A 27,896-nucleotide genomic window follows, 5' to 3' on the forward strand; every position below is an offset into this window, starting at 1 on the left:
GTGGTAGGAAGGAGGACTGGGCTAAAAGCTGCGCCATTTTCGATCGTGTTGAAAACTTTTAGTTTGGGATGAAAGTCAAAATAAAACGTAAGGGATTAATACAGTTCCATATACGTAAAACGTTTCATAATAACTTTATGTCATTATTTTAATGAGTTATTTCATCTTAACCAATTTTCCCTTTATCTCTTGGTTGGACGACTTTATTATTAGGGTAAGTGGATTGATACTCAACCATCAAACGTCTTTATATATTGTAAGGCTTAATTAAATCTCATGATTTGTTTTACCTTCTATTTCAGATGGGTTGGCGTAGCCACTTGGCGATGGGTTGCTAATGATGACAGCTGTGGTATTTGTCGAATGGCTTTCGATGGTTGCTGTCCAGATTGCAAGATCCCTGGAGATGACTGTCCACTAGGTAGGTTTGAATAACAGTCTTTTTTGCACAAGGGATCGATGGACAACCAATAAATTAGGTCTTCATGTCTTTCACCTTGGATAGAAGGGGGATTGAGAACAGTCTCAATAACTGACCTATTAGTTTGCACATAGATTGGTTTACATAAAAGCCATGAAAAACACTTAAGCTTATTTAGTACTATACACTTGATAGTCTCCTCCCCACAGCCATTTTTGTCATCGCTCACTCCCCACTAAGTTGGGGAGGAGGCTTTGCATAACGACAAGAACTAAGTTGGGAGTGAGTGTTGCTTGATGACACTAAAAATGACTGAGGGCCGGACACTATATATATATATGACTCTAAAAATTGCCCTATTTCACTATGACGTCACAGCTCGTTTATGTGGAATCACCAAATCCAATAGAAAACTCAACAAAATTTGCTCCTAGCGAAACAGTTTAATCTAAAATGGCCTGGTTTTCAGATATAATGTTCTAATATGTACTAAAAATTATTCTGAGCGTTTGTGGCTATTCTACTTCTTTTCGTGGATTGATACAGGTTTTAGAATAATTTTCGGTGACTTTACGTTGATTTGACCCCCTCCGACGACCATGATCCTTTGCGTTTAAACAATAGATTGTTTTGATGTGGCGTTATAGTGAAATAGGGCAATTCTTTGTATTCATCCAACTATTACATTATAACTAGTACACCTTGTTCAACGATTAACAAAAAGCACACTACGACCTATTTGGCAATGCAACATTACAACGTTACATAACATAGTACGGATGTTCTATTTGCCTTGTTGATGTTTAGATGGGCGCTACATGGAACATGATGGCTAGACTGGGACAGGACCTTTTAATCTGAACACCTTCTGTCCAAACTTCTCATGGCCTATCTTAAAATAATACTTTATTTAAATAATACATGACAATGTTTGAAAAGGTGGACCTTGAAGTTAGCCCTATATACAAAACAAAAATAAATAAAATAACAGAACCTTATGACCAAACACCTCATGTCTGAACATTCAGCCCCACACTTCTCTGCACCCATCTTCCTTTAAACTACAGAAAGGTCCATGCAAGATAACAGTTTGTTAACATAATTTTATCTTCTCATAGTGTGGGGTAAGTGTTCCCATGTGTTCCATATGCACTGCATCTTAAAATGGCTCAATTCTCAACTACATCAACAATTATGCCCAATGTGTCGTCAAGAATGGCAATTCAAAGAATGAAAAACAGCAAGAAGAGCAGTCATACAGACATTGCCATGCATGAAAAAAGATCTTACTCAATACTATGTAAATACTGTGTAAATAGATAGTCCATATTTTGGTTCATTGGATGTATTCATTCTCATGAATGTTGTAAACACATTGAAAATATCTGCTTATACAGAGTAGTACTTCACCCAGAATTATGAGTAGTTAATGTACGAAAACAAAAACAATATAACCACAAGTAAATCATTCTTCATTTATTGAAAGGATATGGTGTAAAACTTGATTTCTATAAGCTAAAGACTGAAATATTAAATTACAATAGCAAAACATTTACATGCTGTCACAAGGCATAGTCTGTACACTTTGACATCATTTACATCCTGAACTCATAAAGCAATATATATTTTTGATTGAAACCCAAGGGAAGGAAGACAAAAACACATGAAAGGGCTTGTTGTATACTATCATAAGCATTATCATATCTGTTGCCTTTCTCTTTAATACTACTTGCAACACACTCCTAGGTGCCTATACAATCACTCTGTGGAGACTCCATGCCATGGAGTTTGTTAAGACTTGTTAGCATTAGACCAGAACGGCCCTGGATAAGAACCCTGATGTCCACCCTTATTTTGGGATTGTTTGGAGAGTTGACTTTGCTGTCCTCTTTGTGACATGCCAGTCTGTCCAACATCCTGGTGAGGTACTGGGTGGTGATGAAATAATGAATGTGGGTGTTGTTGTTGGGTGGGTAACATAGACATAAATGGGGTGGTGTGTCCTGGGAAGTTACCAAGATGACTGTGCTGTCCTTGTACTGATAGGTTTAGAGCTGGTGGTGGAGTACCTCCTAAAAACCCTTTGCTTTCGCCGTACTGTTGAATATAAGACATTAAAGAACAGTTAGAAATCTTGTATTCTAATTAGTTTGGTGGTTCATGGGAGCACACAGCATGCATGCACACTTTTAGTTGCATCATTCCTATCCAAGACATCTTTTTTGTGATAAGCATTATAAAGAAATAAAAAACTTTCACTTGGGGATTGGCAGAACACTCATGAAGTGTTGAGAAGCACTCTGTTACACATGCCTCTCCTAATAATGATGCTTTATAACTGCACAAAGCATATACAAGTTTTTTATGTTCTTCAATGAAGACATAACTACACCATATAGTTTTTTGGTTCATACCTTCCCAATTTGTGTCTTGTATGATGATCCTCCTCCAAGGTCTGTTGAAGTACTAACAACTAAAAGTCAAAGAAAACATGTTTATTGAAATAAGGGTTTTCACTTGTGTAAAAATTGCTGTTACGCTGTTAGTAACACTGTCATAGGTATGCATCTTAATGATACCTTACTGCTATGTTAGCAATGTTTACCAAGACCTTACAGATCAATAACCAATACCTCACAGATCAATATTACCAACACCTTTCCAATCAGTTACCTTCCACTTACTGTTTCATTACCAACCACTTACTAACACCTTACCAACCATGTACCAAGACCTTACAAACGACTTACTGACCACATGCCATCACCTTACTTAGCATTTACAAAAATTTCTCCAACCACTTATCAAGACTGTACTGTACAGCGTGAGTTGATTGCAATAGCCATACCATTTAAAATTGTAATTAACACTTTACCTGAGGTTGATTTACTTTGAGTCTGAGAGACAGAATGATAGGGAGATTTACCAAAGTCATGTCCAACATTTAGATCATCATAACCTGAATTGACAAAGACGTTTACATGAATAACATATTTAACAAGACCATTGTGGTGGAAAATTTACCAGTTCACAAAACTTCCAAAATAGAAAAGTAAGAAATTATGGGGAAATAATTAAAAGTCATAAATTGGTTTGAGGTAAATGACATGATTGTATGACGTCGTGATTACACCATTGAACAAGAAAAATCTTGTCAAAAAGGCTTAACAATATTTGAACAATCGAAAGAATACTAAACACAGTCCAAAAACATATGATATAGAATCTACATAGCAATGGTGGTAACCTAGTAACCAAATATGCTAAACCCCCCTTAATTATGATATTATACAGTAATACTGGCAAATACCAGGAAGATGCATGGTAGGCAGACACACACCTGAAGAGTAATGATGATTGCCATGTTGACTACCATATGCAGGCTGGTACTGTGATACATTACCATGAGTTTTGGGAGCCATTTGCTGTGAAAGGACAAAAAAATGAATAAAAATAGAGGCAAATCTATGGTTTTAACATCATTGACACAGCTATGTCATTGAATGTGATATGTAAAGTCTGTTCAATTTAAATAATGTTGTCAACCAACTCAGACCCTTCACTGGAGAGTGAGTGGATGGTGTTGAACAAAAAGTTTTAATGCCTTAATATTTTCAAAATTGTGACCTACTAATCATAACTACTTTGTTGTCTTTGATCAAACCCAAAGAGATGTACATTTAATGGGTTGTTGCTTGCAACTATTATCTCATTAGTAGCAGAAACATTTCTTCAGAACAAATATTTAACCTCTTCAGTGTTTTTTATCCATATTCCTATTTGGTCAAGTGGCATAGGCTTGAGCTAATAACTAATGACATAATTTTTTTTAAATTACCTGGTACATTTGAGGACCAGAGTATGTTGGGAATCCACCAGGCATAACTCCACCAGGATAAAAAGCAAGACCACCATATCCATAAGGTGGCATAGTACCAGTATTCAGATATGCTTGTTGCTGTTGCTGTAGGTGATGCTGTCCTTGATTAGCTTGATTCATTGTTGTCTGCACAGGGGAAGATGCATCACTGCGACCAAATTTCTGCTGATCAGCTTGATATGTCCCTTGAAGGTTATCTCTACCTTGTAAAGGAGCTTGTGCCTGCATCATGTCATAGTAAGCAGCCATCTGCATTTGTCGCTGTAATTCCTCATAGTTGAAAGGCATAGAATAAGCAGGCATCATGCCTGGCTGTTGAATCCCATACAGTGTACTCATTGGAAGAACACCAGGGGGTAAAGATGGCTTACCTATGAAGACATATAACAATGATAAATACCAGTACTTGATGCTCGCACAATGGACAGTGTTTTTTAACATACCAGAATGCTGTGCAGGTCTATTAGAGCTAGATACTGTAGCAGTAGACAGACCCAAAGAAGATGTAGCTTGTTGTGTGGTACTGTGCGGTACTCCAACTCCAGGGGGTGGTTGTATGGTGTGTGAACTACTGCTCTCACTTCTCTGAGATGATGTTACCATTGTTGACCCTCCTAGGGTGCTATGATGAGCAAGATTACTTGATGATAACTTATCCTTACTTGACAAGGGCTGGCTAGAAACATGCTTCACAAAGAAAAACAAACATTCATTACGAAAACAAGTAAGGTGTCAATAACATCTAAGAAATACATTCAAAGCATACACCCTAGAATCCATTCATGATTCTAGTATTCAAATATTAACTTAATCATATAATCTGATGTTCCATTATACAAATAAGGATTCAAACTTAAAGATGAATTATCTTCTTGTGTGTTTATTCCATTCATTGAATATGTCATTTGAAAGTGGAAAAACTCCCCAGAAAGGCCACTATGAAGTTCAATAGTTGACCACTTAGAGTTTTACTCATGATTATTGTGAAGTTTGGAGACTTCAAATTTATTAATGAAAACCCAAAGTGAATAATTAACTCCATATTCAAATAATGAAATCATCAATTGAGGCTATTCTAGGTAGCATGCTTACAGCTATTTTCATAAACATGCGCCCCTGGTGCTCTGAGTTGCACGATGAAATTTGCTTTCTCGCTGCTGCCAGTCAAAAATATGAAAGTTACTGACTGATAAGGTTTCATTGATGGCAGCAGAAAACCAAATTTGCATGTTTATGAAAATAGCTGTAAGCTGTTTGGACTGTAAGTACTATTATTACTTGATTGACTTGGTACACTCTTGAATCCAAAGCAGATTCCTTAGGAAGACTTGAAACAAGTTGAGACTGTAAAGTAGCTGATGAGATGGGTAGGCTGCGTGTTACTGCACCAAGAGAAGAATTATCATTACTGGCTGAAACAGCTGGAGGTGTTCTAGACCTGTCGGGTACTTGTGCTGGAAGAGTATCTTCTGATAAATCCCTTGGCTGTTTAAGAAATGCAATTTGCTCAGCTTTCATCTTTAATGAATTGAGATGAAAAAATTTCAAAATACAGTGTACCAACGTTATCATCAACATAAGTATACAAGGCAAACATTAAGTCAACAATCCAATAATTATTTTTAAAAGCAAGAAATTATTTGCAACACCATTAAGGACTTACTTGTGATTTACGTTCCCGTGGTGATGCATGCTGGTAATGTCTGGGGGAACTGTCTTCCAAGCTGGTTAGACTTGAAGTGGCAGATGTAGTTGAGGCAATTGTGATTGGAACACTTCTTGACAATGTGGATGGCAGGTTTGAAATGCTTTCCGCTTCAATGGGTCTGCTCACTTGCAAATCACTGAAGAAGAGATTACAGTTTCATCATTTAATGTCTTAAATTAAATTTTAGTTATACAACTATTTTACTATTACTACAGGGTCTTACTTTTGCTTTGAGACAAGATGCTCCTCACTGCTAAAAGTGACTGCACTTTCCTGTGGAATCGGAGATGATAATAACAAATTAGCATAACAACGACCTGCTACGATGTTAAGTTCTTAAGTAAATTTGTTTAACTCACCTTGGACTGTCCTTTTCCTGGGCTTCCACCAAAATCTCCACCAAATTCAAGATTGCCAAACTGAAACAAAGTTTTATGATTAAAGATTTGTTTGAGTAAAATACTAGTATAGAGGTAAAAAAGAAACATTCTTACCTGGACATCAAGCTCATCCATCATAGAATCTGGCATTTCCACTGGCTTCTGAGGAATCTATAGCCAAACAGAAAGTATAAATATCTTATAATAAGTCCATACATACAACAGATCTGCTCACTATTATTACTCAATTTGGACTGCATGCTATTCTTTTCAGGTTAAGGTAATTTGATATCAATTAAAAGAAATTTTGCCAATAACTTTGTTTTGAAACTTTGCATGAACACCCATATAATGTAATGGACATTTAAAAACTGCAATAAAAAGAGGGTGTCACATTTGTTGTATTTCACACAAGATGCTCTACATGAAATACATGTATGTTTTGTCATAGAGAAGTACTTTGAACCATTACTCAGTTTTATTGGAGGTCATTGGTACAAAACAGTCCCATCCCTTACTGTATAATTATCATTTTATGGAGTGTAGTACCTGAGACTTTTGTGACTTCCTTGTTCTGTTCTGTTTAGACTGTCTTTGTGGCTGGGCTGAAGTCACATGTGATACAGATGACATAGGTTGTTGGGGCAGGCTAGCAGCAGATACATTATCCAACAGCTTACTAATTGGTCCGAGATGATTGTGGTTGACAGCAGGTAATGGAATACGAATCATAGGCATATCGGTATTACTCTGGGACTGTTCACTTGTTCTTGATGGACTCTGAGCAATTTTGGAATGGATTATTGCCATATCCACACTACAGGTTGCAAATTGTAAAACAATTAATGAAACATCATATGGTTAAATACAATAAAGTCATTATCTCAGAAAAAAAAAGACTTACAAGTCAAAGATAATTAATCACAGTTTTTATCATACCTTTCAGGTGCAAAGGGTGTGTTCTCTGTAGACTGTTCTCTTGTGGTTCTCACTAATGGACCATTATTGCCTGTAACAGTAGCAGAGTCTGAATCACTGTTACCCCAAGATGACACCTCTTTAGCATCATTATTGCTCCAATTATTGGACTGCTGCACTGATGAGCTGAACAGTGAAGACATACTAACAGGAGCAACTGGCTGTAGGAAACATAACCGTGTTAGTTGGTAAACATACCTCACCCAAAAAAGCAGCATATTACTGTACCTCTTTGACGGTAGCAGAAGGGAGGTGTATATAATCCTCTGTACCCCAGTTGTCTGAAGGTTTTGCAGAATCTTCCCAGGCTAAAATGAAAACATTATATTAGAATATACCAGATGTTTATGGAGAAAAGAAGATGAAAAGCCACTTGATGTAATCTAAATGCAAATACAACTATTTAATAATAATCAGAATGTTCTTTTAAAAGGGTAAAACATTTTCAACTTACATTCAGTTTTGTTTTTATCATCATTTGGATCAGGAATGTCCCACATTTCTGTGCCTGGAATACAAAAAATAAGTTATTGTTTTCATGTTAAATAAAGTTTGTTGTTATCAAAAAACAAAAACAAAAACAAAAACAAAACAAAAAACACAAAAACAGTGAACTAACCATTTTCTGTAGGTCCATTATTCATTGGCTGAGTAGATGAAATACCATTCCTCCCTATTTTTCCTCCCCTTCCTCTTGATGATGAACGTCTAGAGTAAGGTGTAAAGTCATGATCATAACTATTAGCAAGCTAATCATCCAAACATTTATCGTATCTTGTAACACAGTCTAATTAGGTCCCATAGCGAAGATATTACATGGTTTTAGGGTGGGTTTAAAGTGCATACGAAACAAAAAATTTTAATGTTAAAAATGTGTAATTTATTTGTTTAAAAAATGCATTCTCTAGAAATTCAAGAAAATTTAGCACAAATTGTGATGTCATTTTGTTTACAAGTCTCCAGATTTAGTTGAAAATACATGAAATATGTTTGAATGTAGAATCTTAATTTCAGGTAGTACACTTTTCAGTTTCCCAACATTTGAAGAGTACTACGTAAGCTATCAAATGAAACTGAATAGAATATGCCTTTTGTTGTTATTTTATATAAATTACAATTTATACCGAATCTAGAATATGTGTAAACAAAATGATGTCACAAATTGGGATCCATTTTCTCAAATATCTTGAGAAATAAGCTTTTGAAACACATTTTAATACGATATTATTTATTATTACTAACAAACTATATACATTTTAAATGATAAAATTTTTCCATGTCGTATACATTAAAAAATTTTTGTAAATTAATTCTAAAAACCCAATTGGGATGAATTAATAAAATGTATTGTATTAAATAATTACCCTCTGCTTCCTCCTCTTCCTCGTCTTGATAGTCCTCCTACAACAACAAATAGCAATTTACAATTTTTGCTGAATATATTTAGTTAATGCTGTTACATTGTCACATTTGTATGCTGATTTGTATAAATGGGAAACAATCATAATATTCTATAACTGTATATCATAACTACCTCTTCCTCCAGATGGTTTTCGATCTGCAGATCTGTCATCACGAATCCCTCTTCCTCGTCCACTTTCTGGGGGTTTATTTTCATCATTATCCTTTTGGTCCAACTCCCAGTTTTTCTCAGATGTTCTGTTTCTCCCTTTAAACAAAAATGGCTACTTTTTTACTTTTTTGATGATATAATCTAAAATGTTTTGGTGAAGTGCTTTTGATATCTTTAATATCCAGTCATTTCTATCAACTTTACTGTTCAATTAAAGAACTTTAAGATGAACATTACACACCTCCCCTTCCCCCTCCGGATCGTCTCTGTCCCTCTCTTGTTGGCTGTCCAGAACTGATGATGTTATCAACACCTTGTCCAGTAACCTGATGTTTCTTTTTGCGACTACTTGAAGTTATCCATTCATTCTGTTGACAACAAATAGTTTATGCTTAGACAATATAGTAAAATGTTTTATCATTTCCAGGGTTTTGACATTGATCATTTGGAATCCAGCATCAAAATATGTAATCCTGTGAGGTGTGCATATAAAAGCAAGAATTCTACCTTGTCTGCACTGCCTTCAAGTAATGTGTTGATGGCTTGTTCTGTGTCATAGTTGCAGTCATGCAAAGCTACTGAAACCTCATCAGAGGATCTCCCTGTAAAATCTGCTACCTACAAGTAAGAACCATGTTAATATATTTAGTAAAATAGCACATACCATCATTTTATATATGATAGCAATTAATCAAAACAAATTAATATCAATGGCATACCTGTTTGATCTGGTCTTGTACTACTTTCAAATCTTCATTATTCAGTAGTTGTGCATACCGTATCTGTTCTGCAGTAGGCTGTTTTAAAGACAAATACATTATATAATGTTCAAAAGACTTTAAATACAGTGAATATTTCAGATAACACAAAACATGAGATTAATATCTTCTATATTTCATGAATACATCATAAGACCTAGTGACCTAATAGTTGGTAACAAGGCCTTCCATTTAGAGTATACATATTAGACTCAGGTAACAAGAATGATTCAAACCTTTTTGATGTTGGATGTGTCTGTCTGTGAAGTTTGTTGTGTTTGTGTCGTCCCTCCTTTCATCGTAACTATCTTAACAGTCTATATTACAAACTATATACAATGATCCTAAAAAAAGAAAAATTATAATTCAGTTTGTATAAGAGAAAGTTTTCTCATTGCATGCTTTAGGCATATAATTTATCACAAAGCCTAAAGCTTTGGTTAGAATACCACCACATAGCTTGTTAATCATGTAACAATGTTCAAACGTGGAGAATGTACAACAAGAAGAGCTTACAGCATATATGTTTCCTTGTAAATTACAATGCAGTACAAATATACAATACCACAACTATAAATCATAGCAATAGTAAGCTATAAAGTTGCTTATTTATAAACAATAGTATTGCATATGATCTATGCATTTTTAGCTCATTATTAAGTTCAATTTATAATTTTAACTTTTCAAATTATAATTGTCAATAAACACAAATAAAAACAAAAGAAAGTGGTTTTAATTAAACTGGTGTTAATAAAGATAAATTTAAGAATGCACATGCATGCATGCAAATACCAGTCATAAACATCGCGTTTTTATACTAATATAGAGAGTAGAATATAATGCCCACCAAATAAACAAAGGAAACGAATGTAAAAAGGATGGATAAGATACCTTTACAGTATGTGCTAAACCGTACATATAAAAAGGAAAAATATCAAATGCAAACTTTAAATACTTTCTATAAAATTATGGAGGAAAATAGCCATTAGAAAGTGAATTTAAACATGACAATCAAATAAATTTCAATATTAATTTTTTTTAAATATTCACACATTCAAATGTCACCTCATGGCAAAGTAGTCTAATACAATCGCTGTACGATTTTTCAAATCTATTATTCGCTACTTTAAATTTTACTATGTTAGCAAATAATATAGACCACAGGAAAACTTAAATCCAAAAATATACAACAAGCATGGCTGATTAAGACAGAAAACACAAAACTGAGAAGCACAGAATCTTGAGTCGATGAGTCACAGAACGGAAATGGCAACCACGACACATTGACATAAGCAGTGAAGAAAACCACTTTCCCTTCGATATCAATAGTATAGTAGCGTTTCAACCAGTCGATTTATCCTTCTAGACTAAAAGAGAATATTTGAAGGCTTTTCCAGACTTGACCAATTACATCTTAATCGTACAAAGTGTAAAGGAAGCGGTATTTGGCAAAATAATGTTGAAAGAGAAGGTCTGTATCATGGTGATATATAGTCTCTCTACGTTATCACAGGCAAACAGATATCATGGCTGCCAGTACCATCAAATAAACAAAACAATAAGTTACCAATATATACACAATCTCCAATGATTTTGTCTACATCCACCTCAGAAGGAAATTTGTCGTTTTAATAGTAATTTTTATCGGTGTCCTTGACCTTTTACAGAACTGCGATGTCTTCCAAAAGAGGACCAAAATTTTCGCTTCCGTTGAACCAATCATGTTATAAACATCGAGAATCGTTGCTAAAAGAAATACTCTTTTACTCCACGATGTCAAAAGCAGCGAAAAATAAGTAATACTTACGTATATTTAGGCAGAAAGTCGAAAAACCAAGTAATGCTACACCAATGCATGTGAGCACAATACATGCGTTGAACGAATATGCGGTCACGTGCCAGCGGTTGGCGCGCTAGACGCGGGAAACTGGGTGCTTGTACCCATGACTACACAAATATAGAAAATTAAAGGTAACCCATAATTTGTTAAAAACCCAGGCTGACTGAAAAAGTGAGATCACAACCTGGGGGGTACTCCGCCAGAATTTGGGTAGGGGTGTTCCGCTGGGATTCTGAAAGGGGATACCCTGTTTATGACAAAAAAGACTCAAATTTGTGGACCCTGATGAATCATAACTATCATGAATCTTAACTCGGCTTACAAACACTTATTGGATTTTGTGGACCCTGTTTATGACAAAAGATATAATAAAATAAATTATTTATTGCACTGAGTTTCTGCTTCAATTATCATGTCAGCTTGCATATTGTTTTTTTGACGACCAAAATAATCAGTTTTGTTCAATACGAAAGTAGAATCCCTGAATATGACAGAAAACTCAGGAAGAACTTGGAACTTGAGTGAAATTGCATACCCTGTTTATGACAAGAAGCTTGAAAAACCATACCCTGTTCAGCAGATCATCCCCATATAATCCATATAACCCCCCCCCCCTCCCCCTGGGGATCACAATCAGTCAATCAATCAATCAAGCAAGCAAGCAAGCGAGGATGTGTGCATCTGCAAAGGTAACTTTTATTCTTAAGGATTTCTGAAAGATTTTCTCATGTCCTAATAATTATTTTCTAGCCTTGAAGGAATATCTTCCTACTAATCCCTCCCCACTTGAAACTCGTTCTCACTAACTTTTAAAGAGTTTCAACTCACTTTAATACATGGGGAATGAAAATAGAGGGTTAATTATGAAGAAAGGTTGAGCTGCCTTGTTGTCACAGCAAGGGGTCTGTAAGGTCCTTGACTGCATGTACATAAACCTCAGTGTTGTGCATGTATCATTAATTGTTAACTTCATTCTTTTAGATATTATTACTTGGGGTCTTTTGTTGTAGCTATTGAATTATTTAAAATGTGTCCAGTACCAGAAGAAAGATTGAGCCCTGTAAATTTACATCGTACATGACAATAAGTAATGCAATCATTAACAAATAATGTTAACAAATATGTTTTATTGACCATTGTATTTAATAAGGTCAAAGTATCATGGATATTTTTTTGAATATTAAGTTTCAACCAGACTCAGAAAAACAGAGGTAATCTAGAATAAGCTTGTATTTCTTGAGGTGCATCTTGTGCAGCCATGTTGGTTTACGATAACAAAGCATTTCTCATTATATCCTACATTCGACTCTCTTTGAATGACCACTCTCGTAAGCGACCATCCCGTAAGCGACTATTTTATTAATTTCCCGTTTTGTTCCCCATATAAACTCTGTAAAAAAACTCTCTCATAAGCGACCACTCTCGTAAGCAACCGCAACGAACTTTTAAAATTTTGGAATTTTTCATTATTTTTCCTCTCCCGTAAGCGACCACCCAAGAGCCAGTCAATAACAGATCCTTTAACAATAAAAAATTTAAGAACAAGAGTCATCGGGTATTAAAATCTGACGAAGCTAGTATTGGCAATTATAGAACGTCTGTAAACATATAGCACAGTTTACTAAAACAGTTTAATCGTTAATACAGTAGTTGTAACACGTGAGCTACAAATTATAAATGGTTTAGGCTTCCTGTTTTAACTCTCTCGTATGCGACCATCTCCCATATATAAGCGACCACTTTCTCCTACCTGGCCCTGGGGTGTGCGTGGTCGCTTACGAGAGAGTGAACTGTCATGTGGTCGCACACCATCCATAAGAACTTAGGAACCAGTGATTATTGTCTTAAAGGGAAGAGGGGCTTGAAGAATTTAGGAGGAATCACATGGAGTATTGAAAATTAATGGAGGAGGGAGAACAGCTAAAATTTACAAGTATCAATATGTTGTTCAAGGAGTAAGATAATGCTCTTTTGCAGGATTGGTTGCTCTTGTAAATACAGAACCCCCTCCTTTTCAAGGCAAGTAATAATGACCAGTTCCTAATAATATTTGCCTCAATGTAAATTAGTAGTAGATATAATAGTCAGACTACAGATAATACTAGTTTCATGATTTTGAAATTGTTATGGAATTGACACGAGGTACTTGAGTAATATATCAATATCGATCATTCAATATTGACATGACAGCTAACATTAAACCACTTTTGCTATTTTTACTGAAAATAATAATACTATAATAATAATAATAATAATAATAATAATAATAATAATAATAAAAGGTTACTGGCTTGTCTACAAATGCACTGAAAAAATACTTAAAACATTTATACAAAATAATAGTATATACTAGTAATATGATTAACATTAATAACTTAACATTAATAAGAGCACAGCTCTTTTTCTTGCACTTATAAGTAATTACAAGGTGTCAATTAATGGACAAACTAACAATATATTATATATTTATTCAAATGGATGATAAATACTTATTGATCATCACAAGGGAAGGTACATTCTTTATGGGGAGGGGGAGAGCTGGGGGATTCACAGCTGTAAACTTTTTAAAGGTTTGTTTAGTTTAATTCCACTTTTGCTGTAAGAAAATCATGATCCTGCTATTAGGTCAACAAGGAACTAGCTTTCGTCAAAATAACAAGGTTTGACCCTTATTTTTAAAGATGACCCTCCCCTTTGAAGCCCCCAGTCCTCCTCCCAATAAAAAATGTACATTACCTAACTCAAAGGTTTATACTTCTATCAAAATACCAATATGCTTTCATGACTAGCTTTCATGTATGTCCCTGGCTGGCATATCTCCAGCACCAAACAGCCTTTTTGGGTTTATCCCTGGCCTTTCAATACAGAAAGTAAAAGAAATGGATATATAGTTATAGTTTTAAGTTAGTTAAAAGTCTAAGGACATCACTAACTTTGGCCTCGATCACTGCTTATTCTGAATTTCAATGAGTCATGAGATGACATAATCTCTCACTGTTCTATCTTCAATGTAGCTATTTTAAGGTTGAGGAAAAAACTGTATTGAGTTGGCATTGCAGTTTATTGTGAGACTCATTGTAGGGGTCATATTTTCAAGACGGTATCTAGCTCATGCCTTAAAATGATCTCATTGCATTACAATGCCAACTCAACCCAGTTTTTCCCTCAACCCTGGAATGGCTCATTAGGTATAAGATTAGTAGGGCTGATCAGTAGAACCATGATATCCTTATCCTTTATATTATACTTTTAGAGGTCCAGCCTTCGTTAATCTTGTACCTATGGTTAGGGGGCCTTGCTGCATTTTTACTCATCTACACCAAGTAGTTTAACCTCGGCTATTTATCTCGTAAACCACACATTTATCTAGTAAGCACTCCATGATTTATACAATGGCTATGATTTCTCATGTTAAAAACCTATTAGAATTTTTTTCAATTTAATAATAATAATTATTATTGTTATTATTATCATCATTATTATCATTAACTTAATTTCAATATCTAATAATTAATTACAACTATAACCAATTACAATTATAACCAATTATGAGTGAATGAAAAGGAATTAAGAAATTCAATGCATGTATAATATAAAGTTTGTGTGTGAAGTATTCTAAATATTAATTAATTAATATATATACATATATTACCTTACCTAAAATATATATTTATATTTGATGCTAAAATATAAATTGTGATTGATCATGACATATTTAGAATATCTAGATGTGATACTTCAGGGCCTGGTTGTACGAAGCCTGGATATTGCTATGCAATGGATAAATCTTATCCAGTGGTAAATTTATTGGATAACAGCATCTATTTATCCACTGGATAAGGATTTATCTGCCAGATAGCGCTATTCAGCCTTTGTACAACCTGGCCCATATATTTTGTATGTTTCGCAAGAAGCGCAACAATCATAATAAGCATAAGACAATCTGAACTCTAAAAGAAGAGAAGGTTAAGTCTGAATTTCATATATCATATTCCAGCTCATATATCAATCTAAAATAGTAATAGTATCTTGAGACTAGATGGCTAGCTTAACATTAGCTGCAAATGAGACCACAAAAAAGGATGGGCTAAACATTCATGACACATATCATCATACAAGTCATTAACTCAATTTAGGTCTCCCCTATTAGTAGAGTACTTGTACCCGTCTATAAGCTTAAGATGTTAATAAAGTCCTTATTATTATATAACCATTAGGAACCTGATTTCGTTTGGAAGACCAATCTATTGTCATTTTAATCTTATATAATCATATTTTTTAAACCAATCATTGAAATGGCTTCAGTAATATTATTTTTTCCATATGCTGTACATTTTTGTGGTAACTTTTTGGTAGGAATACTGTAACTTTCAAAAGAATTTATTTACTAGTACATCTGTGCCTATTCAAAAAACGGTTTTTGTAACATGAATTTAAGAATGGTTTATGATAGTTATCCAGGTTTCTTTGGTCAAACATAATTGGCAAAAGAATGAAATTTTCCTCAATTGTCAGATCCAACTACTTTAAATACCTTAAAATTTTTTGAAGTAGGCATTGTAAAGAAATTATTATTATATCCTTACCTTTAAAATGTTTTAATTTTATGACCAAATACATAAACCCATTTTCAACCACTTTGGATACCTTATTTACCATATTTTTATAACAAAATTGACGAACAAAAACCTGTCCTGACAGTTTATATTATTATGATAATCATAAAATATCAGAACATTTGGAAGTCATTTTTTTGATACTTCTATATTATGTCTGAATGTATGTCATATTTGCAAGATACATCATAATAATTATAAGCCGATAGGTCATCCATCCTTAATTTCAATTGCATATTGTATACTTTTAATGCAAGAAGTGGTTATTGTAATTTATGGATGTATATTGAAGAGTGTTGGTAGATGCAAAAGAAATGCAATGTAACATGGCTTAGACATAGAATATTTCTAGCTACTGAAGGGCTACAAATAAGGCCAATAACCGGACAAATGTCCAGCCAGAATTTGAACTTACCCGGTCAAATCTTTTCCTTGACCAGCCATTATTTGGAGCCCTGTACTAAACACTTTAATGATGAAATGGATGATTTGTATCAATGAGTACCTCACACTAACTAGTGGCATGGTCATTTCCCATCAGATAATCAAACATGATTAATAATCATGCAATCTGTCAGTGCAAGGTACATCTCATAATAAACATTTCTTTACATAAATACTTTCCTATATTAATTGTCCCTGACTATCTTAAATCTATTAAATTACCAATACATATTTAAATAAAAGATTTTTAATTGCATAAAGCCTATGGCTGCGGAAAAAAAAAAGTGAAAATAATATTGACAGTAAAATACAATTTAGCTAATGTATGCCTCCTGTAATATTATCATGATTTAAAACTTTAAATACAAGTTTCAGAGTCAAATATTAAAAAGTTATACTTGTAATATCAAGGCAAGGTTAGGACTCGAAGGACAAAAATTATCACATATCTATCAATTTCTATGTAAAGAACCATATTTTTAATACTATAAATTTTTAATAGCCATAATATTTTATGGATAGAGTGTTTAAAGGGTAACATTTTAGGTATTGACTCTGAAAGCTAGTTGACACTATTGACACTAGAAACACAAGCAAATTGGCATATCTTTGTTGTGGTTGCAGCTGCAATTTTGTCTGATGCTTATGCTTGTGGTACTAGTGTGAGTCCAATTAAAAACAAAGCTTATCTTGTGTATACTAAAGCAGCCAAGGTTCCAATGCCTAATGTTGTAATAAATACACCTTTCCACCAAGAACTATCATTTGTTTTATCTCTGAATTGCTTGTTTAGGCCCTCCTATAAAAAAAGAGAATAGGATAATAATAATTGTGATAATATCATTACTTAAAAGTCAATAACCAGTGGAAACATGCAGCTGCTTTCCTAAGAGACTATTTTACAATGTGCTGTCGAAATTGCTGATTCACATGAAATAATTGCTGATTTATTTAGTTGCCATGACAATTACATTTGATAGCAACAGGGCGTATTATTACTGAGGTTAGTATTTGTAAATGTTTTGACCAATCAAACAGCAGTGGCCAATAGATATATTATTGCATGTTTGCATTAAACATACAAGAACACCAATTATTCAATTATTACCATATTGTAGTAATATTTTTGATCTTAGACATGCAAAGTAAAACTAAACTCAGTTATTAGTGATAAAATGCTTGCCAAACATGATTCTTAAGGATCCTGACAGGATTAAACTTAATTAAGGCAATAACAATATATTGTATATTGAAAAACAAAACTTTTATATCTGTCATATTTAGAGAAAAGAAAAGAAAAAATCAATGCAAGGAAACAGTGACCAAAACTTTTAGAAAATTTTAGAAATTCATAATTTGCAGAAAAATTAAGGAATCAAGAATAAATTGCCCATTTTTAATCAAATTTAAGAAATTAAACTATTTTGTTTGTTTTCATGTCATTTGAGGTAGGTGGGTAAACCATCTCTTTTAAAAATAAATCATTTGACTAGTTTTAGAGAGGAAGTCTATACCAACTAGAAACTGAAAGTGTTCTTCCTTCAAATTCATTATTTATTCAAATAACTGAAATTCTAAAGATTTTTTGACATTTTCCTCCTACTTAGTTTTTGCCAACATTGTACATTTCAGAGTTATAATCGGAATTTGTAACGCACGAATTTTATAAAAACAAGTCGTAAAGAAGTGTAAATTGTGTAATAATGAATTCTTACCCATCCACCATCATTGTAAATCCATTCACTTAATCCAGCAACGTACTTAGCAATCCAGTCGGTCACTAGATCAACCAAGTCTTTCATGTTATGTTGTTCACAGTAAACAGCAAGTCTTCCACCAAATGCATAAAGTACAACTATTCTTCCCCAGTTTACTCCATCGGCGAAGACTTCTCCGGCGATTTCAACAAACGTAGTGTAAGCCGTGCTTCTAGAAAAGTTTAGTTTGTGGCATAAGTGATTTAACAGTGCCGGGTATTGCTCCTCGATCTTATCTGCCAATTTTCTCAAAGTTTCCGCAACGGTGTTAGGTGGTTTATGGTTCTTACCAAGTCTATAAGCAATAATATCCTTTGCTAGCAGTTCTGATTGTTTTACAACCTCTGGATAGCATGTCCTTGGATCGTCTGAATTGAGTTCCATGGGTTTCTTGATTTTTAGTGAATATTTGAAAATATTTTTGTTCAAAGACCACTCAGTATTTCACTTCTAGTCAGCTCACTTTAGTTCACACGGCCATTTTTCGACGATTTGTTTATGAAAATAACGTGGTCAGACATTAAAATAAATCACAAATGAAGTACAACACAAAATAAACATCGCTGCATGCTCAACGTTAGATTCGAAAGGAAAGAGAAGCTGTTGATGGCAAGGAAGAGCTTTTCCCACACACAGTTGTTGCAAGCTTAACGGAGGCGAGCGAGAAAGCCAATTATTAATATTCATGACATTGAAATGACGCTCTCTGATTGGTTCAAAAGTGTAAATAAGTATTTAATATTTGACTTTTATGCCTAATTTCTATTTTCTGCTTGCCTCCTTGCACTAATGAATAGCCCAATGTCTTTTTAAAATTTTTAAATTTAAATCGTATTTTCATGAAAATTTCATGTAATAATATCGAGCATTTAACTGTCTTATAAAAGCTTGTTTCTTATGACGTAACTCGCCTGCTGCTCACGCATGCGTAGTGTTGTTCATCGATGAGTCAGTGCAAGTCCAATCAAGTCTCGAATACTAATCTCTGATTCGTGGAAATAACATGACGTACTTCTATATTTAGAGAACGCATTTTTCTGAGGAAAATTTCGTTCGAGCAAAATAGAAACAAACATTGCGCGGCAGAAGAGGCGAGTTTGAATTAACGAAGTAAATATAATTTGTCATCCACAAGGAGAAAACATCACCAGCATCTTCTATCATAGCTTTCTACGACCTTTTCATCGGATACCAAATATACTCACTGTTTTTTCGAGACCAAGGCGCAGACTGAGTTGCCCGTGTTGTTGATTTTCTACAAGAGCTAAAGGAAATTGGATTTTCCTCTCTCCTCAACGAAATAGAACATTGAGGGTAACAGAAAGTAATATTTAACAACAAATATTGTTTTAACTTTCCATGTAAAAGTTTAAGCGCAGTTTTCTGGAATTTGAAGATATATTTATATCACCTGAACGAATCAAGGCAGGCCCATTTTAGAGCAACTCGTGTATCATCACCTTCGAAACATAATTTCATCTAACCAAATGGATGGTTTACGAGTCTTTGCCGAGAGAGAAAGGCAAAGGACTAGGAACATTATACCAAGAGACAATGCCAGGGATGAAATCCATGGAGTGGAAGTTGTACAAGGAACTGAGATTGTCAACCGAATAAATAGTGCTACTCAAATGACGCACCAAAATATAGTTGATCTTGTCAGCTCAAACAATAACAACGATCTGGGTCCACGTGAAGTAGGTTTAATTTTGAGAGCTATAGGAGATGATTTAAATATGAGGGCATTTGTTCGTCATAGCCCTACAGGATAAGGTCCAGATATCCTTATCATCGAAGCTGCTACCGTTGACAAGATTATTCCAAAGCTCCACCATTTTGCTGATCATGAGAAGCAATCGGCGAACGACCGATCATCGCTTCACTTGGATCCTATGTTTACAGCGACCCATCTAGTTGAAAACTTCATAAGCCAAGAATCATCAAAACTCAGTCCTTTAAACATGAATATTTTCTTTTGATTCGCGGATTTTCGTTTGTATCAAGCTTGCTGTGGGAATGATCATGAGTCCTGGCAAGTCCTCATTCCTGTAGAGCAAGCCCTCTCATAATTCCACCTTCATCTATCGAAAACAAAGATGCTAAAAACAATTTTGATTCCTTGGAATCAATATACATTTTCAAGCAGTTTTATGCTTGTTATTTTGCCACGTGTAAATCATATTCCATGTCAATCTAATTGAAGCAAAGCTATCTTGTAAATACTTCTGCATTTTTGATACCCTTTAGAGCTATATATATTACGAAGCTTTGTAAATACTTCATAAGTAAAAGCCAAAGACAGCTTATTCCAAGCTCCTAGAAAAATGGGATTATTTAAGTAAAATTTGTTAATAAAATATCCCATAAGAGCGCAACTTAATGCTGTATTTATGAGTTGAGTTATTAAACGATTTGTTCGCTTATTTGTTTATTTATGCTAATTATAATTACGTACTTTGATCCAAGAGGAGGGGTTATGGCGGCAACCGTTCTCCACTAAAATGCGTTTTACATTCTCCTGTTTCCTATTAATTTTTTTCACCCTGGTAACGAGACCCTGACCTTCCTGATTCAGCTGGCAAAACGTCAAACTGATGATCCTATACAATTGCAAATCAGCAAATATAATAATAAACATTAATTTACTTAACTTGTTTCTGTTTTGGCAGGACAAACTTTTCAGGTTAGAAATTCAACTCACGTACGCACTTTCTATTCAGGGAAATTTTTTTTCATTTTCGTAGGTTTTTAAATTTTCCAAGGTCAAGTAATTAAACTGGCTAATTATCCGATTTGTATTAATACCCTTTCCCACTACTATTAAAATTACAAACAAATAAGTTTTAAAGAATTTTGAATAAGTGCCACGCGACAGACACGTGCCCTGGTCGCACTGCATGTTATGTAATTAGATTAGTGTCACATCAAACGCAACATTACATCATTATCTCCAGAAGTTTCTTTTGCTGCAAGAATGTATCTTGAAATGTGAAAAAAGGGAAAACGTTTTTTTATCATCACATTCATATTTTATATGATCGAGAAACGCACATTAACTGATTTTTTTAATCGCATGATCGCATTTAAACGGTTAAGTCAAAATTTCAATTCAATCACATTTGAAAAATAACTCGGATCTGCTAAAAAACACGAAGTACTTTCATTTTCTTTACATAATAGTTTTAAATGGTCCTCTCAGCTTTACTGCCACTTCGATACAGCACCCATAGCTTAGCCTCAGTCAGCAGATCCCCTCCCTCCCCTGTTCTCGTTGCATGCGGGTGGGAATCACTCTCTGATATCTTGATATATCACGCAAGTTAGTGAATATTTTCTTCTATGACCAATGGTGTGATCAATGTCACGTTATTAGTCACGTATGCAGCCCGCTTGATGATGCTTTAAGTCGGTCGCTTCCGATTCGTGAACATTTGACAGTCCGCACGTTTATTTTCGGATATATGCGCAACGAAGACGCTATATGACCCATAAAACCCAAACTTGAGAGAAATATTAATTTTCAACAAACTTTTTAAAGATATATATATATATATATAAAGATATTGCAATTTTGAGCCGCCAATTCTCGGTTTTCACTCACGTGACCAAATCCTTGACAACCGTTGCTATCCGCCATAGTGGTGTACAAACAAACACTTGAAGTGCTCGTAGTATGAAGTAAAGTTAAGATGGTTCTGTGCTTATTTGTGGATTGCCACGCAAGAAGTGGTCGAGATAAAGATGTTTCCTTCTTCACAGTGCCAGTAATTGATAGAAATCACGGTGAAGAGGCAGAAGAGCTTTCAATAAAGCGTCGAACGAAGTGGATCGCGGCGATAAGCAGAGATGACTTGACGGAACAATTCCTGAAAAACGACCGTGTTTGTAGCCGTCATTTTATCTCCGGACGTCCAGCAAAACCCTGGGATAAATATAATGCTGATTGGGTGCCTACACTCAACCTTGGGCACACGAAAAGTAACAACAAAGACAAGGGGAAAGTAGTCCAGGAACGAGCAGAGAGAGCCAAAGCTAGAAGAAAGAAGAAGCTTGAAGACACAAAAACAACGATCGAAGAGAAAAGACTTCGGTTGAATGATGAAGGGACTCAAGTCTCTACTATCTCTTTTGCATCTTCGACAACAGAAGAAATTGATGTGTCGTTCGCGGATCAATACATTGATGAAAACGAAAAATCATCGCAGACTGAGGTCAAAAGCTTTGCCGAGATGAGCACTCAGACCGAAGGGTTGGCACGTACGCCTAAGATTAAGTTTTATGATGCCTCTTCACAGACAGACGAATTTGATTATTTATTTAAGTCAAGCGAGAAAGTCACCGATTTTACCGAAGATTATTTCAGAAATAGCGACGATAGAGTACTGTTTTATACTGGCCTTCCCTCCTATGAAATCCTGAACTTTGTGTTTGAACTCGTGTCACCGTTTGCTTCCCGTCGCTCCCAAACCCTGAGTCCTTTTCAAGAATATGTAATGGTCTTGATAAAGTTAAGATTGGATGTGCCATACCAAGACCTAGCTTATAGGTTCAACATCTCAGTGCCCACAGTATCTAGAACATTTCATTCTTGGTTGACAACTATGGACATACGATTAACTCCATTTATCCACTGGCCAGACCGTGAAAGCTTGATACGACCAATGCCACAATGTTTTAAGTTCAGCTTTGGAACTAAAACGACCGTAATAATTGACTGTTTCGAGATTTTTATCGAGAAACCTACAAACTTACTTGCTAGAGCACAAACATTCAGTTCCTACAAACATCACAACACCATCAAAGTCTTGATTGGAATAACTCCACAAGGCACAATTTCATTTGTTTCTGAGGCATGGGGTGGTAGAACCTCAGATAAGTTTTTGACAGAGAACTGTGGGATTTTAAGCAAGTTGGTTCCTGGTGACATGGTGATGGATGATCGGGGCATCACGATACATGATAGTGTGGCATTCAGGAGGGCAAAGCTGGTAATTCCAGCTTTCACCAAAGGCAAAGAGCAGCTTGACCCTGTTGATGTTGAAACCACAAGGGGAATTGCCAAAGTTCGCATCCATGTGGAAAGAGTCATTGGTCTTTTGCGCAGCAAGTATACAATGTTACAGGGAACACTGCAAACTGATTTTTTAATGAGTAATCCTCATGGACCTACTGAAGATAGAATTCCAGCACTTGATCGAATCATAAAGGTTTGCTCTGCTCTGGTTAATTTATGCCCTGCTATAGTACCATTTGACTAGGCAATTTCAGTTATTTTCATGTGGAATGAAGCTAGCTGGGGTCACTCAGGCAGTGATGAGCAATCAGAATTTAGAAAAAAAAACAATGCATTCAATTTTTGTCATAGTCTCCCTGCAATGATGAACATCATGCTCTTGAAGTTAATCCTGATAAAAATATGTTTTAGTTAAAAAAATGGATCCAAGCTTAAGGCACTTCCACAAACCTACATTCTACAATTATTGAGAATGCATTGTTTTCTTTTTGCTCTTAAAAAGTGTCCCACTTTTAGTGCCTGCACTGCTGACAGAAACAAATCATAGAAATAACAAGACCTAATTATTTGATATTACCCACAGTGGAGGGGGCTATGCTGTATTTATTGTAAATGGATTATTACAGGGACTTGCAGTTTTAAAATCAAAATTCAAATTAAATGGTTATGTATAGCCCCCATTTGTAGATTTCAGCAGAGCTTTCATTTCAGTTTCTCTCTACATGGTTTACTTACGAACTGCATTTTTTTCTACCTTCTTCTTCATTATGTAGTTCTGATGTACTTCATGACAGCATTTTCAGTCAAATGCTAATAAAATAGTATCACTTTAAAAAATTTAAATATAAAATATAACAATCGTTTTATTAATTCTTGATGTGATATTAGCAATGCTGAGTTCTTCCTTCGATCTTGAATAAATTAATTTCAAGCTAAGTGTCCATCGTCAGGAATGCACAGTAATAACAATGTTACATTCAACCATTCCATCATTGATGGTGGCTGACTAATAAGCTTATCAAAGGTTGAAAAATAACTCAGCTGATAACTAATAAAATTTTCATAAGATTATATAGTTTCCAATTATTAATCACACCATTGCATAATTATCATTGAGTGAATAATAAATAATCTCATATCTCAATTAAGATAAACAATAACATGTTATTATGTTTTAAGCATTTTTATGCTTAAATAAATATTAGGTAATGACTTGATCACCCTTAGGGAGTGTTCATATTTTATCCAGAAGGGGATCTATGATGAATTTTTTATTTTTCCCTTCAAAAGATGTCAATCAATCAAGGTAAAGTTATTTTATTCCTGGGGAAATTTTTGTTACCACCCTCCCAAAAAATCATTTAGGGGAAAAATGGTACCCCCTCAAAATCATCATAGTCCCCCCTCTAGACAAATTTTGAATGCTCCTTTATATCCTAGTGGTAGGGTACTCTTCCGTTATATTTTGATAATAATAAACTTGTATACACTATTACACTTCTGGTTAATATTATTTTAAATGTAAAATTTATACCAGTTTATAAAAGCTGTTCAACTCTATGGAAATGGGGTGATCACTCCAGTTTTTAAACATCTTGATAAATGTGGCCGCATTTGTGGTATATCAAATTTGGCTGTACCAGGGTTGAGGCCATGCACAATACATGTTGCAAATGCGATAGAGAAAACACCACAATCACTGCCGTTTTTTTGTTGCTGGACTGGTACAATATCTATTCTTACAAATTTGTCTGCCATTAGATCTTTCACTTGTTGTTCTACTTCATGTACAATGACGTCATGAAATAAACTGTCATACAAGTTTACTATGCCAAGTAAACAGCCTACAGAACTTGTACATACCCAATGCTGATTTCCTGTATGAAGAATTTGCACAAATTCGCTTGATATCACATCAAAGTTCCTTACTGGTCCCAAGGTGGTTCTTTGAAAACCATCAATCATTGGATTTACCTGTTTCAGGAAAATGTGGGCTTGTTGAACGATGGTGTAGTCTAGCCATCCAGTTGGGGATTCAATGGTATCATAGTCAGTCTGGGTTAAATTTCCCAAAGAGGCAGTCTTATCAGTGTTTCCCTGAATAACATTAGTTACCTCTAAAGCATCATCACTGTCAGATGGATCATCAAATTGGTCATCATCACTGATGTCAGATAGATCATAAACACAGTTATCGTCATCACTGCAAGTAAGATCTTGTGGACTCAAAGAAGTACAAGTGGTAGATTGTTTGGAAGAAGTTGACGTAGAACCATTACATTCAGCTTGTGGTGTGGTGGTGGCATGGGATGCTTTAGGTTTATTTTCTTTGTGGGGCTTTCCTTTGCAGCTGATGCAAATCCATGTACTCTTGCTGTTGTTTGGCATCCTTTTATAATTAAGGCAGTCTAAATGAAAGAATTTTCCATTTTGACAGTCTTTACTGTGACATTCAAGAAGCCTTTGATCTGATCTTGGCTTGGACTTACAAATGCAGATGCTATCCAGGCTGAGTGCTTTGTTACATGTATCCTGCTCTGCTGCATTCCTGGTTTTTGCACTTCTTTTGAATTCTGGCAATAGACGACAGGTAGGACAATACCAAATCCTCGGGACTTGATCACTTATTCCCAGACATGACGAATGAAACTTTATAAAAGGGCACTTGGGGTTGGAGCAGGTGATGGTTTCCTCTTCAGTAGCTTTTCTACAATAACAAATAGAATTGTCATTGCAAACTACTGAAACTTGTGTTAGACTTGGCATGTGGCATTTTCTTGTGTACCATCAACCCAAAACTTCTGGGAGAATGCAAATCCTCCAAAAGTTGGTCAGCTTTGGTTGTAGTGATTCCCACAGGATGCAATCAGGATATATCCTTTCATAATAAAACACTGGTTGATTACTAGCATTGAAGGCAAAGACAACAAAGTCACAGTACTTCATCTTAGTTATATTCAGCTGCTGCTGGACTTGGAAATAGTACTGGTGGTTTCTCTTCATCCTGAATTGACCATTTACCTTTTCAAGACAGGAGGTCTTCTTTGAGATGTAGGAATTAAAATCACCATTTTCAATTCCATAGGGACATTTAACCTCCCCACAAACATCTCCACAACAGGAACAAGAAGGCATGAAGTCAGGAGTGGCATGCAACCAGGGATGTTCTTTATCCACAATAATTTCACAATACCTAACTTGAAAGTCTTTGTGAGTCTGCTTCATGAGAGAAACATATGCCTCAACAGCAGATGCCTCATGTTTCTTGCCATGGGTAACAGCTTTTGAGGTGACTTTAAACAAGTGGGGGTAGCAGAGAGACGTTATCAAAGACTGTGAAGGCTGCGTTGGATTACTGTGTGCCACAGACCAACTGACTGAAGCACCAATGTGGCCAGCCCGATGTCGGTAGAAGAGGTTACCCTTGCTTTGCTTTCTTGTGTCTGCTTCAATGGCATGTAGTGTTCTATCATCAAGCTTTAAGTTGACTTCGAAACATTTTTTTAGCAGGTCTGGATAGCTGAGGTTGAGGTAACCAGGGTCATATAAATCTGGTATTGTAGCAACATGTTGGCTTCTTGATATAAATCTATCACAATAAGGTTTAAAGAGACTTAGGATGACTGGTTTTGCATTCAAACCATTCAACTTTTCCAGCTGAGCGTTCATTTCACCCTCATTTGGTGGTCTTAAAACGTTTGATGTTTTGCAAGGCCTTGCTTGAGCGCTGGATTCTGACTGTTTCTCCCCAACGCAGGCATCTATCTTAAAGTCCAACTCAGCTTTTAGCTTCTTAGATGATTTAAAATTGATATCCCGAGCTCTAGCGTAGGGAACTTCATTCACATAGGTCGGCAAAAGCCACGTGCATTTGACTTGGGTACATTCTAGTTTTCCGTTGATTCGTGTCCATGCTTCGATATAAGAAAGCACGCTTGCAACATGGGAACACGTTTCCGCTAAACCTGCCTTACATCCCATGCAGTGGGTCGAAAAAGCAGTTCCTTCTTCACTTGAAATAATCCAAATGGGGATTGGAGGGTCATTCATACGCTGGGAATGTCGCACCTTTGCTAAGACCACGTACTTTCCCGCGATGACCTTCCCTTGTACGCTGGTGATAAAACCAGAAACCATCTGATTATACGCTTCCAAACTCTTAAAGGCTTTGAACTGCTTAGCTGTATAAAAGCTGGTATCCAAAACCAAATAGGATAATAGATCCGTAGCTTCAATAGGAGGTAAACATTCCGGATCCAACTTCGCATTCCACAGGGTAGCCGGGTCGATACCAATCACTGAAATTTTCTCTATATAGCGACGTTTTACACGACTTTCTAGCTTTTTAGAGTATTCCGATAACAGAGGAACAAGTGGGCAATCTTTGTCATCGTGTTTTTCTAATATTTCTTGAGCAAATTCGTCAGATTCCTTGCTACAACCTTCAAACATACTAAAACCTAAGCCAAAACATTGTAATTTGACATATGCAAATTAGCCGTCTGTACACCAATATGGCCGACGACT

The 27,896-nt window shown here is 35.3% G+C and overlaps 5 protein-coding genes across 7 annotated transcripts; 2 read left to right on the forward strand and 3 right to left on the reverse strand.

Annotated features, from left to right (window-relative positions):
- The first annotated feature begins 13 nt into the window (after nt 1-13).
- LOC116294622 (anaphase-promoting complex subunit 11-like) lies at nt 14-2,685 on the forward strand. 2 transcript variants are annotated; one of them, XM_089025623.1, is made up of 3 exons: nt 14-87; nt 302-421; nt 1,540-2,685. In XM_089025623.1, the coding sequence occupies exons 1-3, from the start codon at nt 69-71 to the stop codon at nt 1,653-1,655; spliced, it is 255 nt and encodes an 84-aa protein (XP_088881749.1). In that variant the 5' UTR covers nt 14-68; the 3' UTR covers nt 1,656-2,685. The 2 variants fall into 2 exon arrangements, 1 of the variants encoding a protein (XP_088881749.1); XR_004196949.2 differs by lacking the exon at nt 14-87 and adding an exon at nt 168-214 and having other exon boundaries at nt 303-421.
- Nucleotides 1,883-11,588, reverse strand: LOC148914197 (uncharacterized). Of its 2 annotated transcripts, none has more exons than XM_089025621.1 (23): nt 11,506-11,588; nt 9,935-10,042; nt 9,660-9,737; nt 9,448-9,558; nt 9,182-9,308; nt 8,902-9,036; nt 8,732-8,768; nt 7,987-8,075; nt 7,822-7,875; nt 7,596-7,675; nt 7,329-7,528; nt 6,939-7,206; nt 6,504-6,560; nt 6,369-6,428; nt 6,233-6,282; nt 5,965-6,145; nt 5,580-5,786; nt 4,745-4,988; nt 4,260-4,672; nt 3,762-3,846; nt 3,297-3,380; nt 2,836-2,894; nt 1,883-2,518 (listed from the first exon to the last, which is right to left on the reverse strand). In XM_089025621.1, the coding sequence occupies exons 2-23, from the start codon at nt 9,995-9,997 to the stop codon at nt 2,213-2,215; spliced, it is 2,988 nt and encodes a 995-aa protein (XP_088881747.1). In that variant the 5' UTR covers nt 9,998-10,042; nt 11,506-11,588; the 3' UTR covers nt 1,883-2,212. The 2 variants fall into 2 exon arrangements, with proteins under 2 accessions (XP_088881747.1, XP_088881746.1); XM_089025620.1 differs by having other exon boundaries at nt 5,580-5,819.
- Nucleotides 11,589-13,150: 1,562 nt separating this feature from the next.
- Nucleotides 13,151-19,084, reverse strand: LOC148914198 (bcl-2-like protein 1). Its single transcript, XM_089025626.1, has 2 exons — nt 18,314-19,084; nt 13,151-17,397 (listed from the first exon to the last, which is right to left on the reverse strand). Exons 1-2 carry the CDS (start codon nt 18,737-18,739, stop codon nt 17,284-17,286), a joined length of 540 nt encoding a protein of 179 aa, XP_088881752.1. The 5' UTR covers nt 18,740-19,084; the 3' UTR covers nt 13,151-17,283.
- A 2,854-nt stretch (nt 19,085-21,938) lies between these two features.
- Nucleotides 21,939-24,864, forward strand: LOC148914199 (uncharacterized). The gene has a single exon (XM_089025625.1). The coding sequence runs from the start codon at nt 22,045-22,047 to the stop codon at nt 23,611-23,613; it is 1,569 nt and encodes a 522-aa protein (XP_088881751.1). The 5' UTR covers nt 21,939-22,044; the 3' UTR covers nt 23,614-24,864.
- Nucleotides 24,865-25,016: 152 nt separating this feature from the next.
- On the reverse strand, nt 25,017-27,835 carry LOC148914200 (uncharacterized). The gene has a single exon (XM_089025624.1). The coding sequence runs from the start codon at nt 27,819-27,821 to the stop codon at nt 26,157-26,159; it is 1,665 nt and encodes a 554-aa protein (XP_088881750.1). The 5' UTR covers nt 27,822-27,835; the 3' UTR covers nt 25,017-26,156.
- Nucleotides 27,836-27,896: the final 61 nt, after the last annotated feature.

This window comes from Actinia tenebrosa, unplaced genomic scaffold, assembly GCF_029948245.1.
Source record: "Actinia tenebrosa isolate PJP-AT-01 unplaced genomic scaffold, QUT_ActTen_1.0 PGA_scaffold0__85_contigs__length_37466705, whole genome shotgun sequence".
NCBI lineage: Eukaryota > Metazoa > Cnidaria > Anthozoa > Actiniaria > Actiniidae > Actinia > Actinia tenebrosa.

Coding starts and splice junctions, on each gene's coding strand:
- LOC148914200 (XM_089025624.1), bottom strand. CDS start 27,821: ATGTTTGAAGGTTGTAGCAAGGAATCTGACGAATTTGCTCAAGAAATA.
- LOC148914199 (XM_089025625.1), top strand. CDS start 22,045: ATGGTTCTGTGCTTATTTGTGGATTGCCACGCAAGAAGTGGTCGAGAT.
- LOC148914197 (XM_089025620.1), bottom strand. CDS start 9,997: ATGAAAGGAGGGACGACACAAACACAACAAACTTCACAGACAGACACA. Junction 6,561..6,938: donor GGAAGTCACAAAAGTCTCAG/GTACTACACTCC, acceptor GTTTGGCTATAG/ATTCCTCAGAAGCCAGTGGA. Junction 5,820..5,964: donor CACGGGAACGTAAATCACAA/GTAAGTCCTTAA, acceptor AATTCATTAAAG/ATGAAAGCTGAGCAAATTGC.
- LOC148914198 (XM_089025626.1), bottom strand. CDS start 18,739: ATGGAACTCAATTCAGACGATCCAAGGACATGCTATCCAGAGGTTGTA. Junction 17,398..18,313: donor TTTACAATGATGGTGGATGG/GTAAGAATTCAT, acceptor CTTTTTTTATAG/GAGGGCCTAAACAAGCAATT.
- LOC116294622 (XM_089025623.1), top strand. Junction 422..1,539: donor TGGAGATGACTGTCCACTAG/GTAGGTTTGAAT, acceptor ATCTTCTCATAG/TGTGGGGTAAGTGTTCCCAT.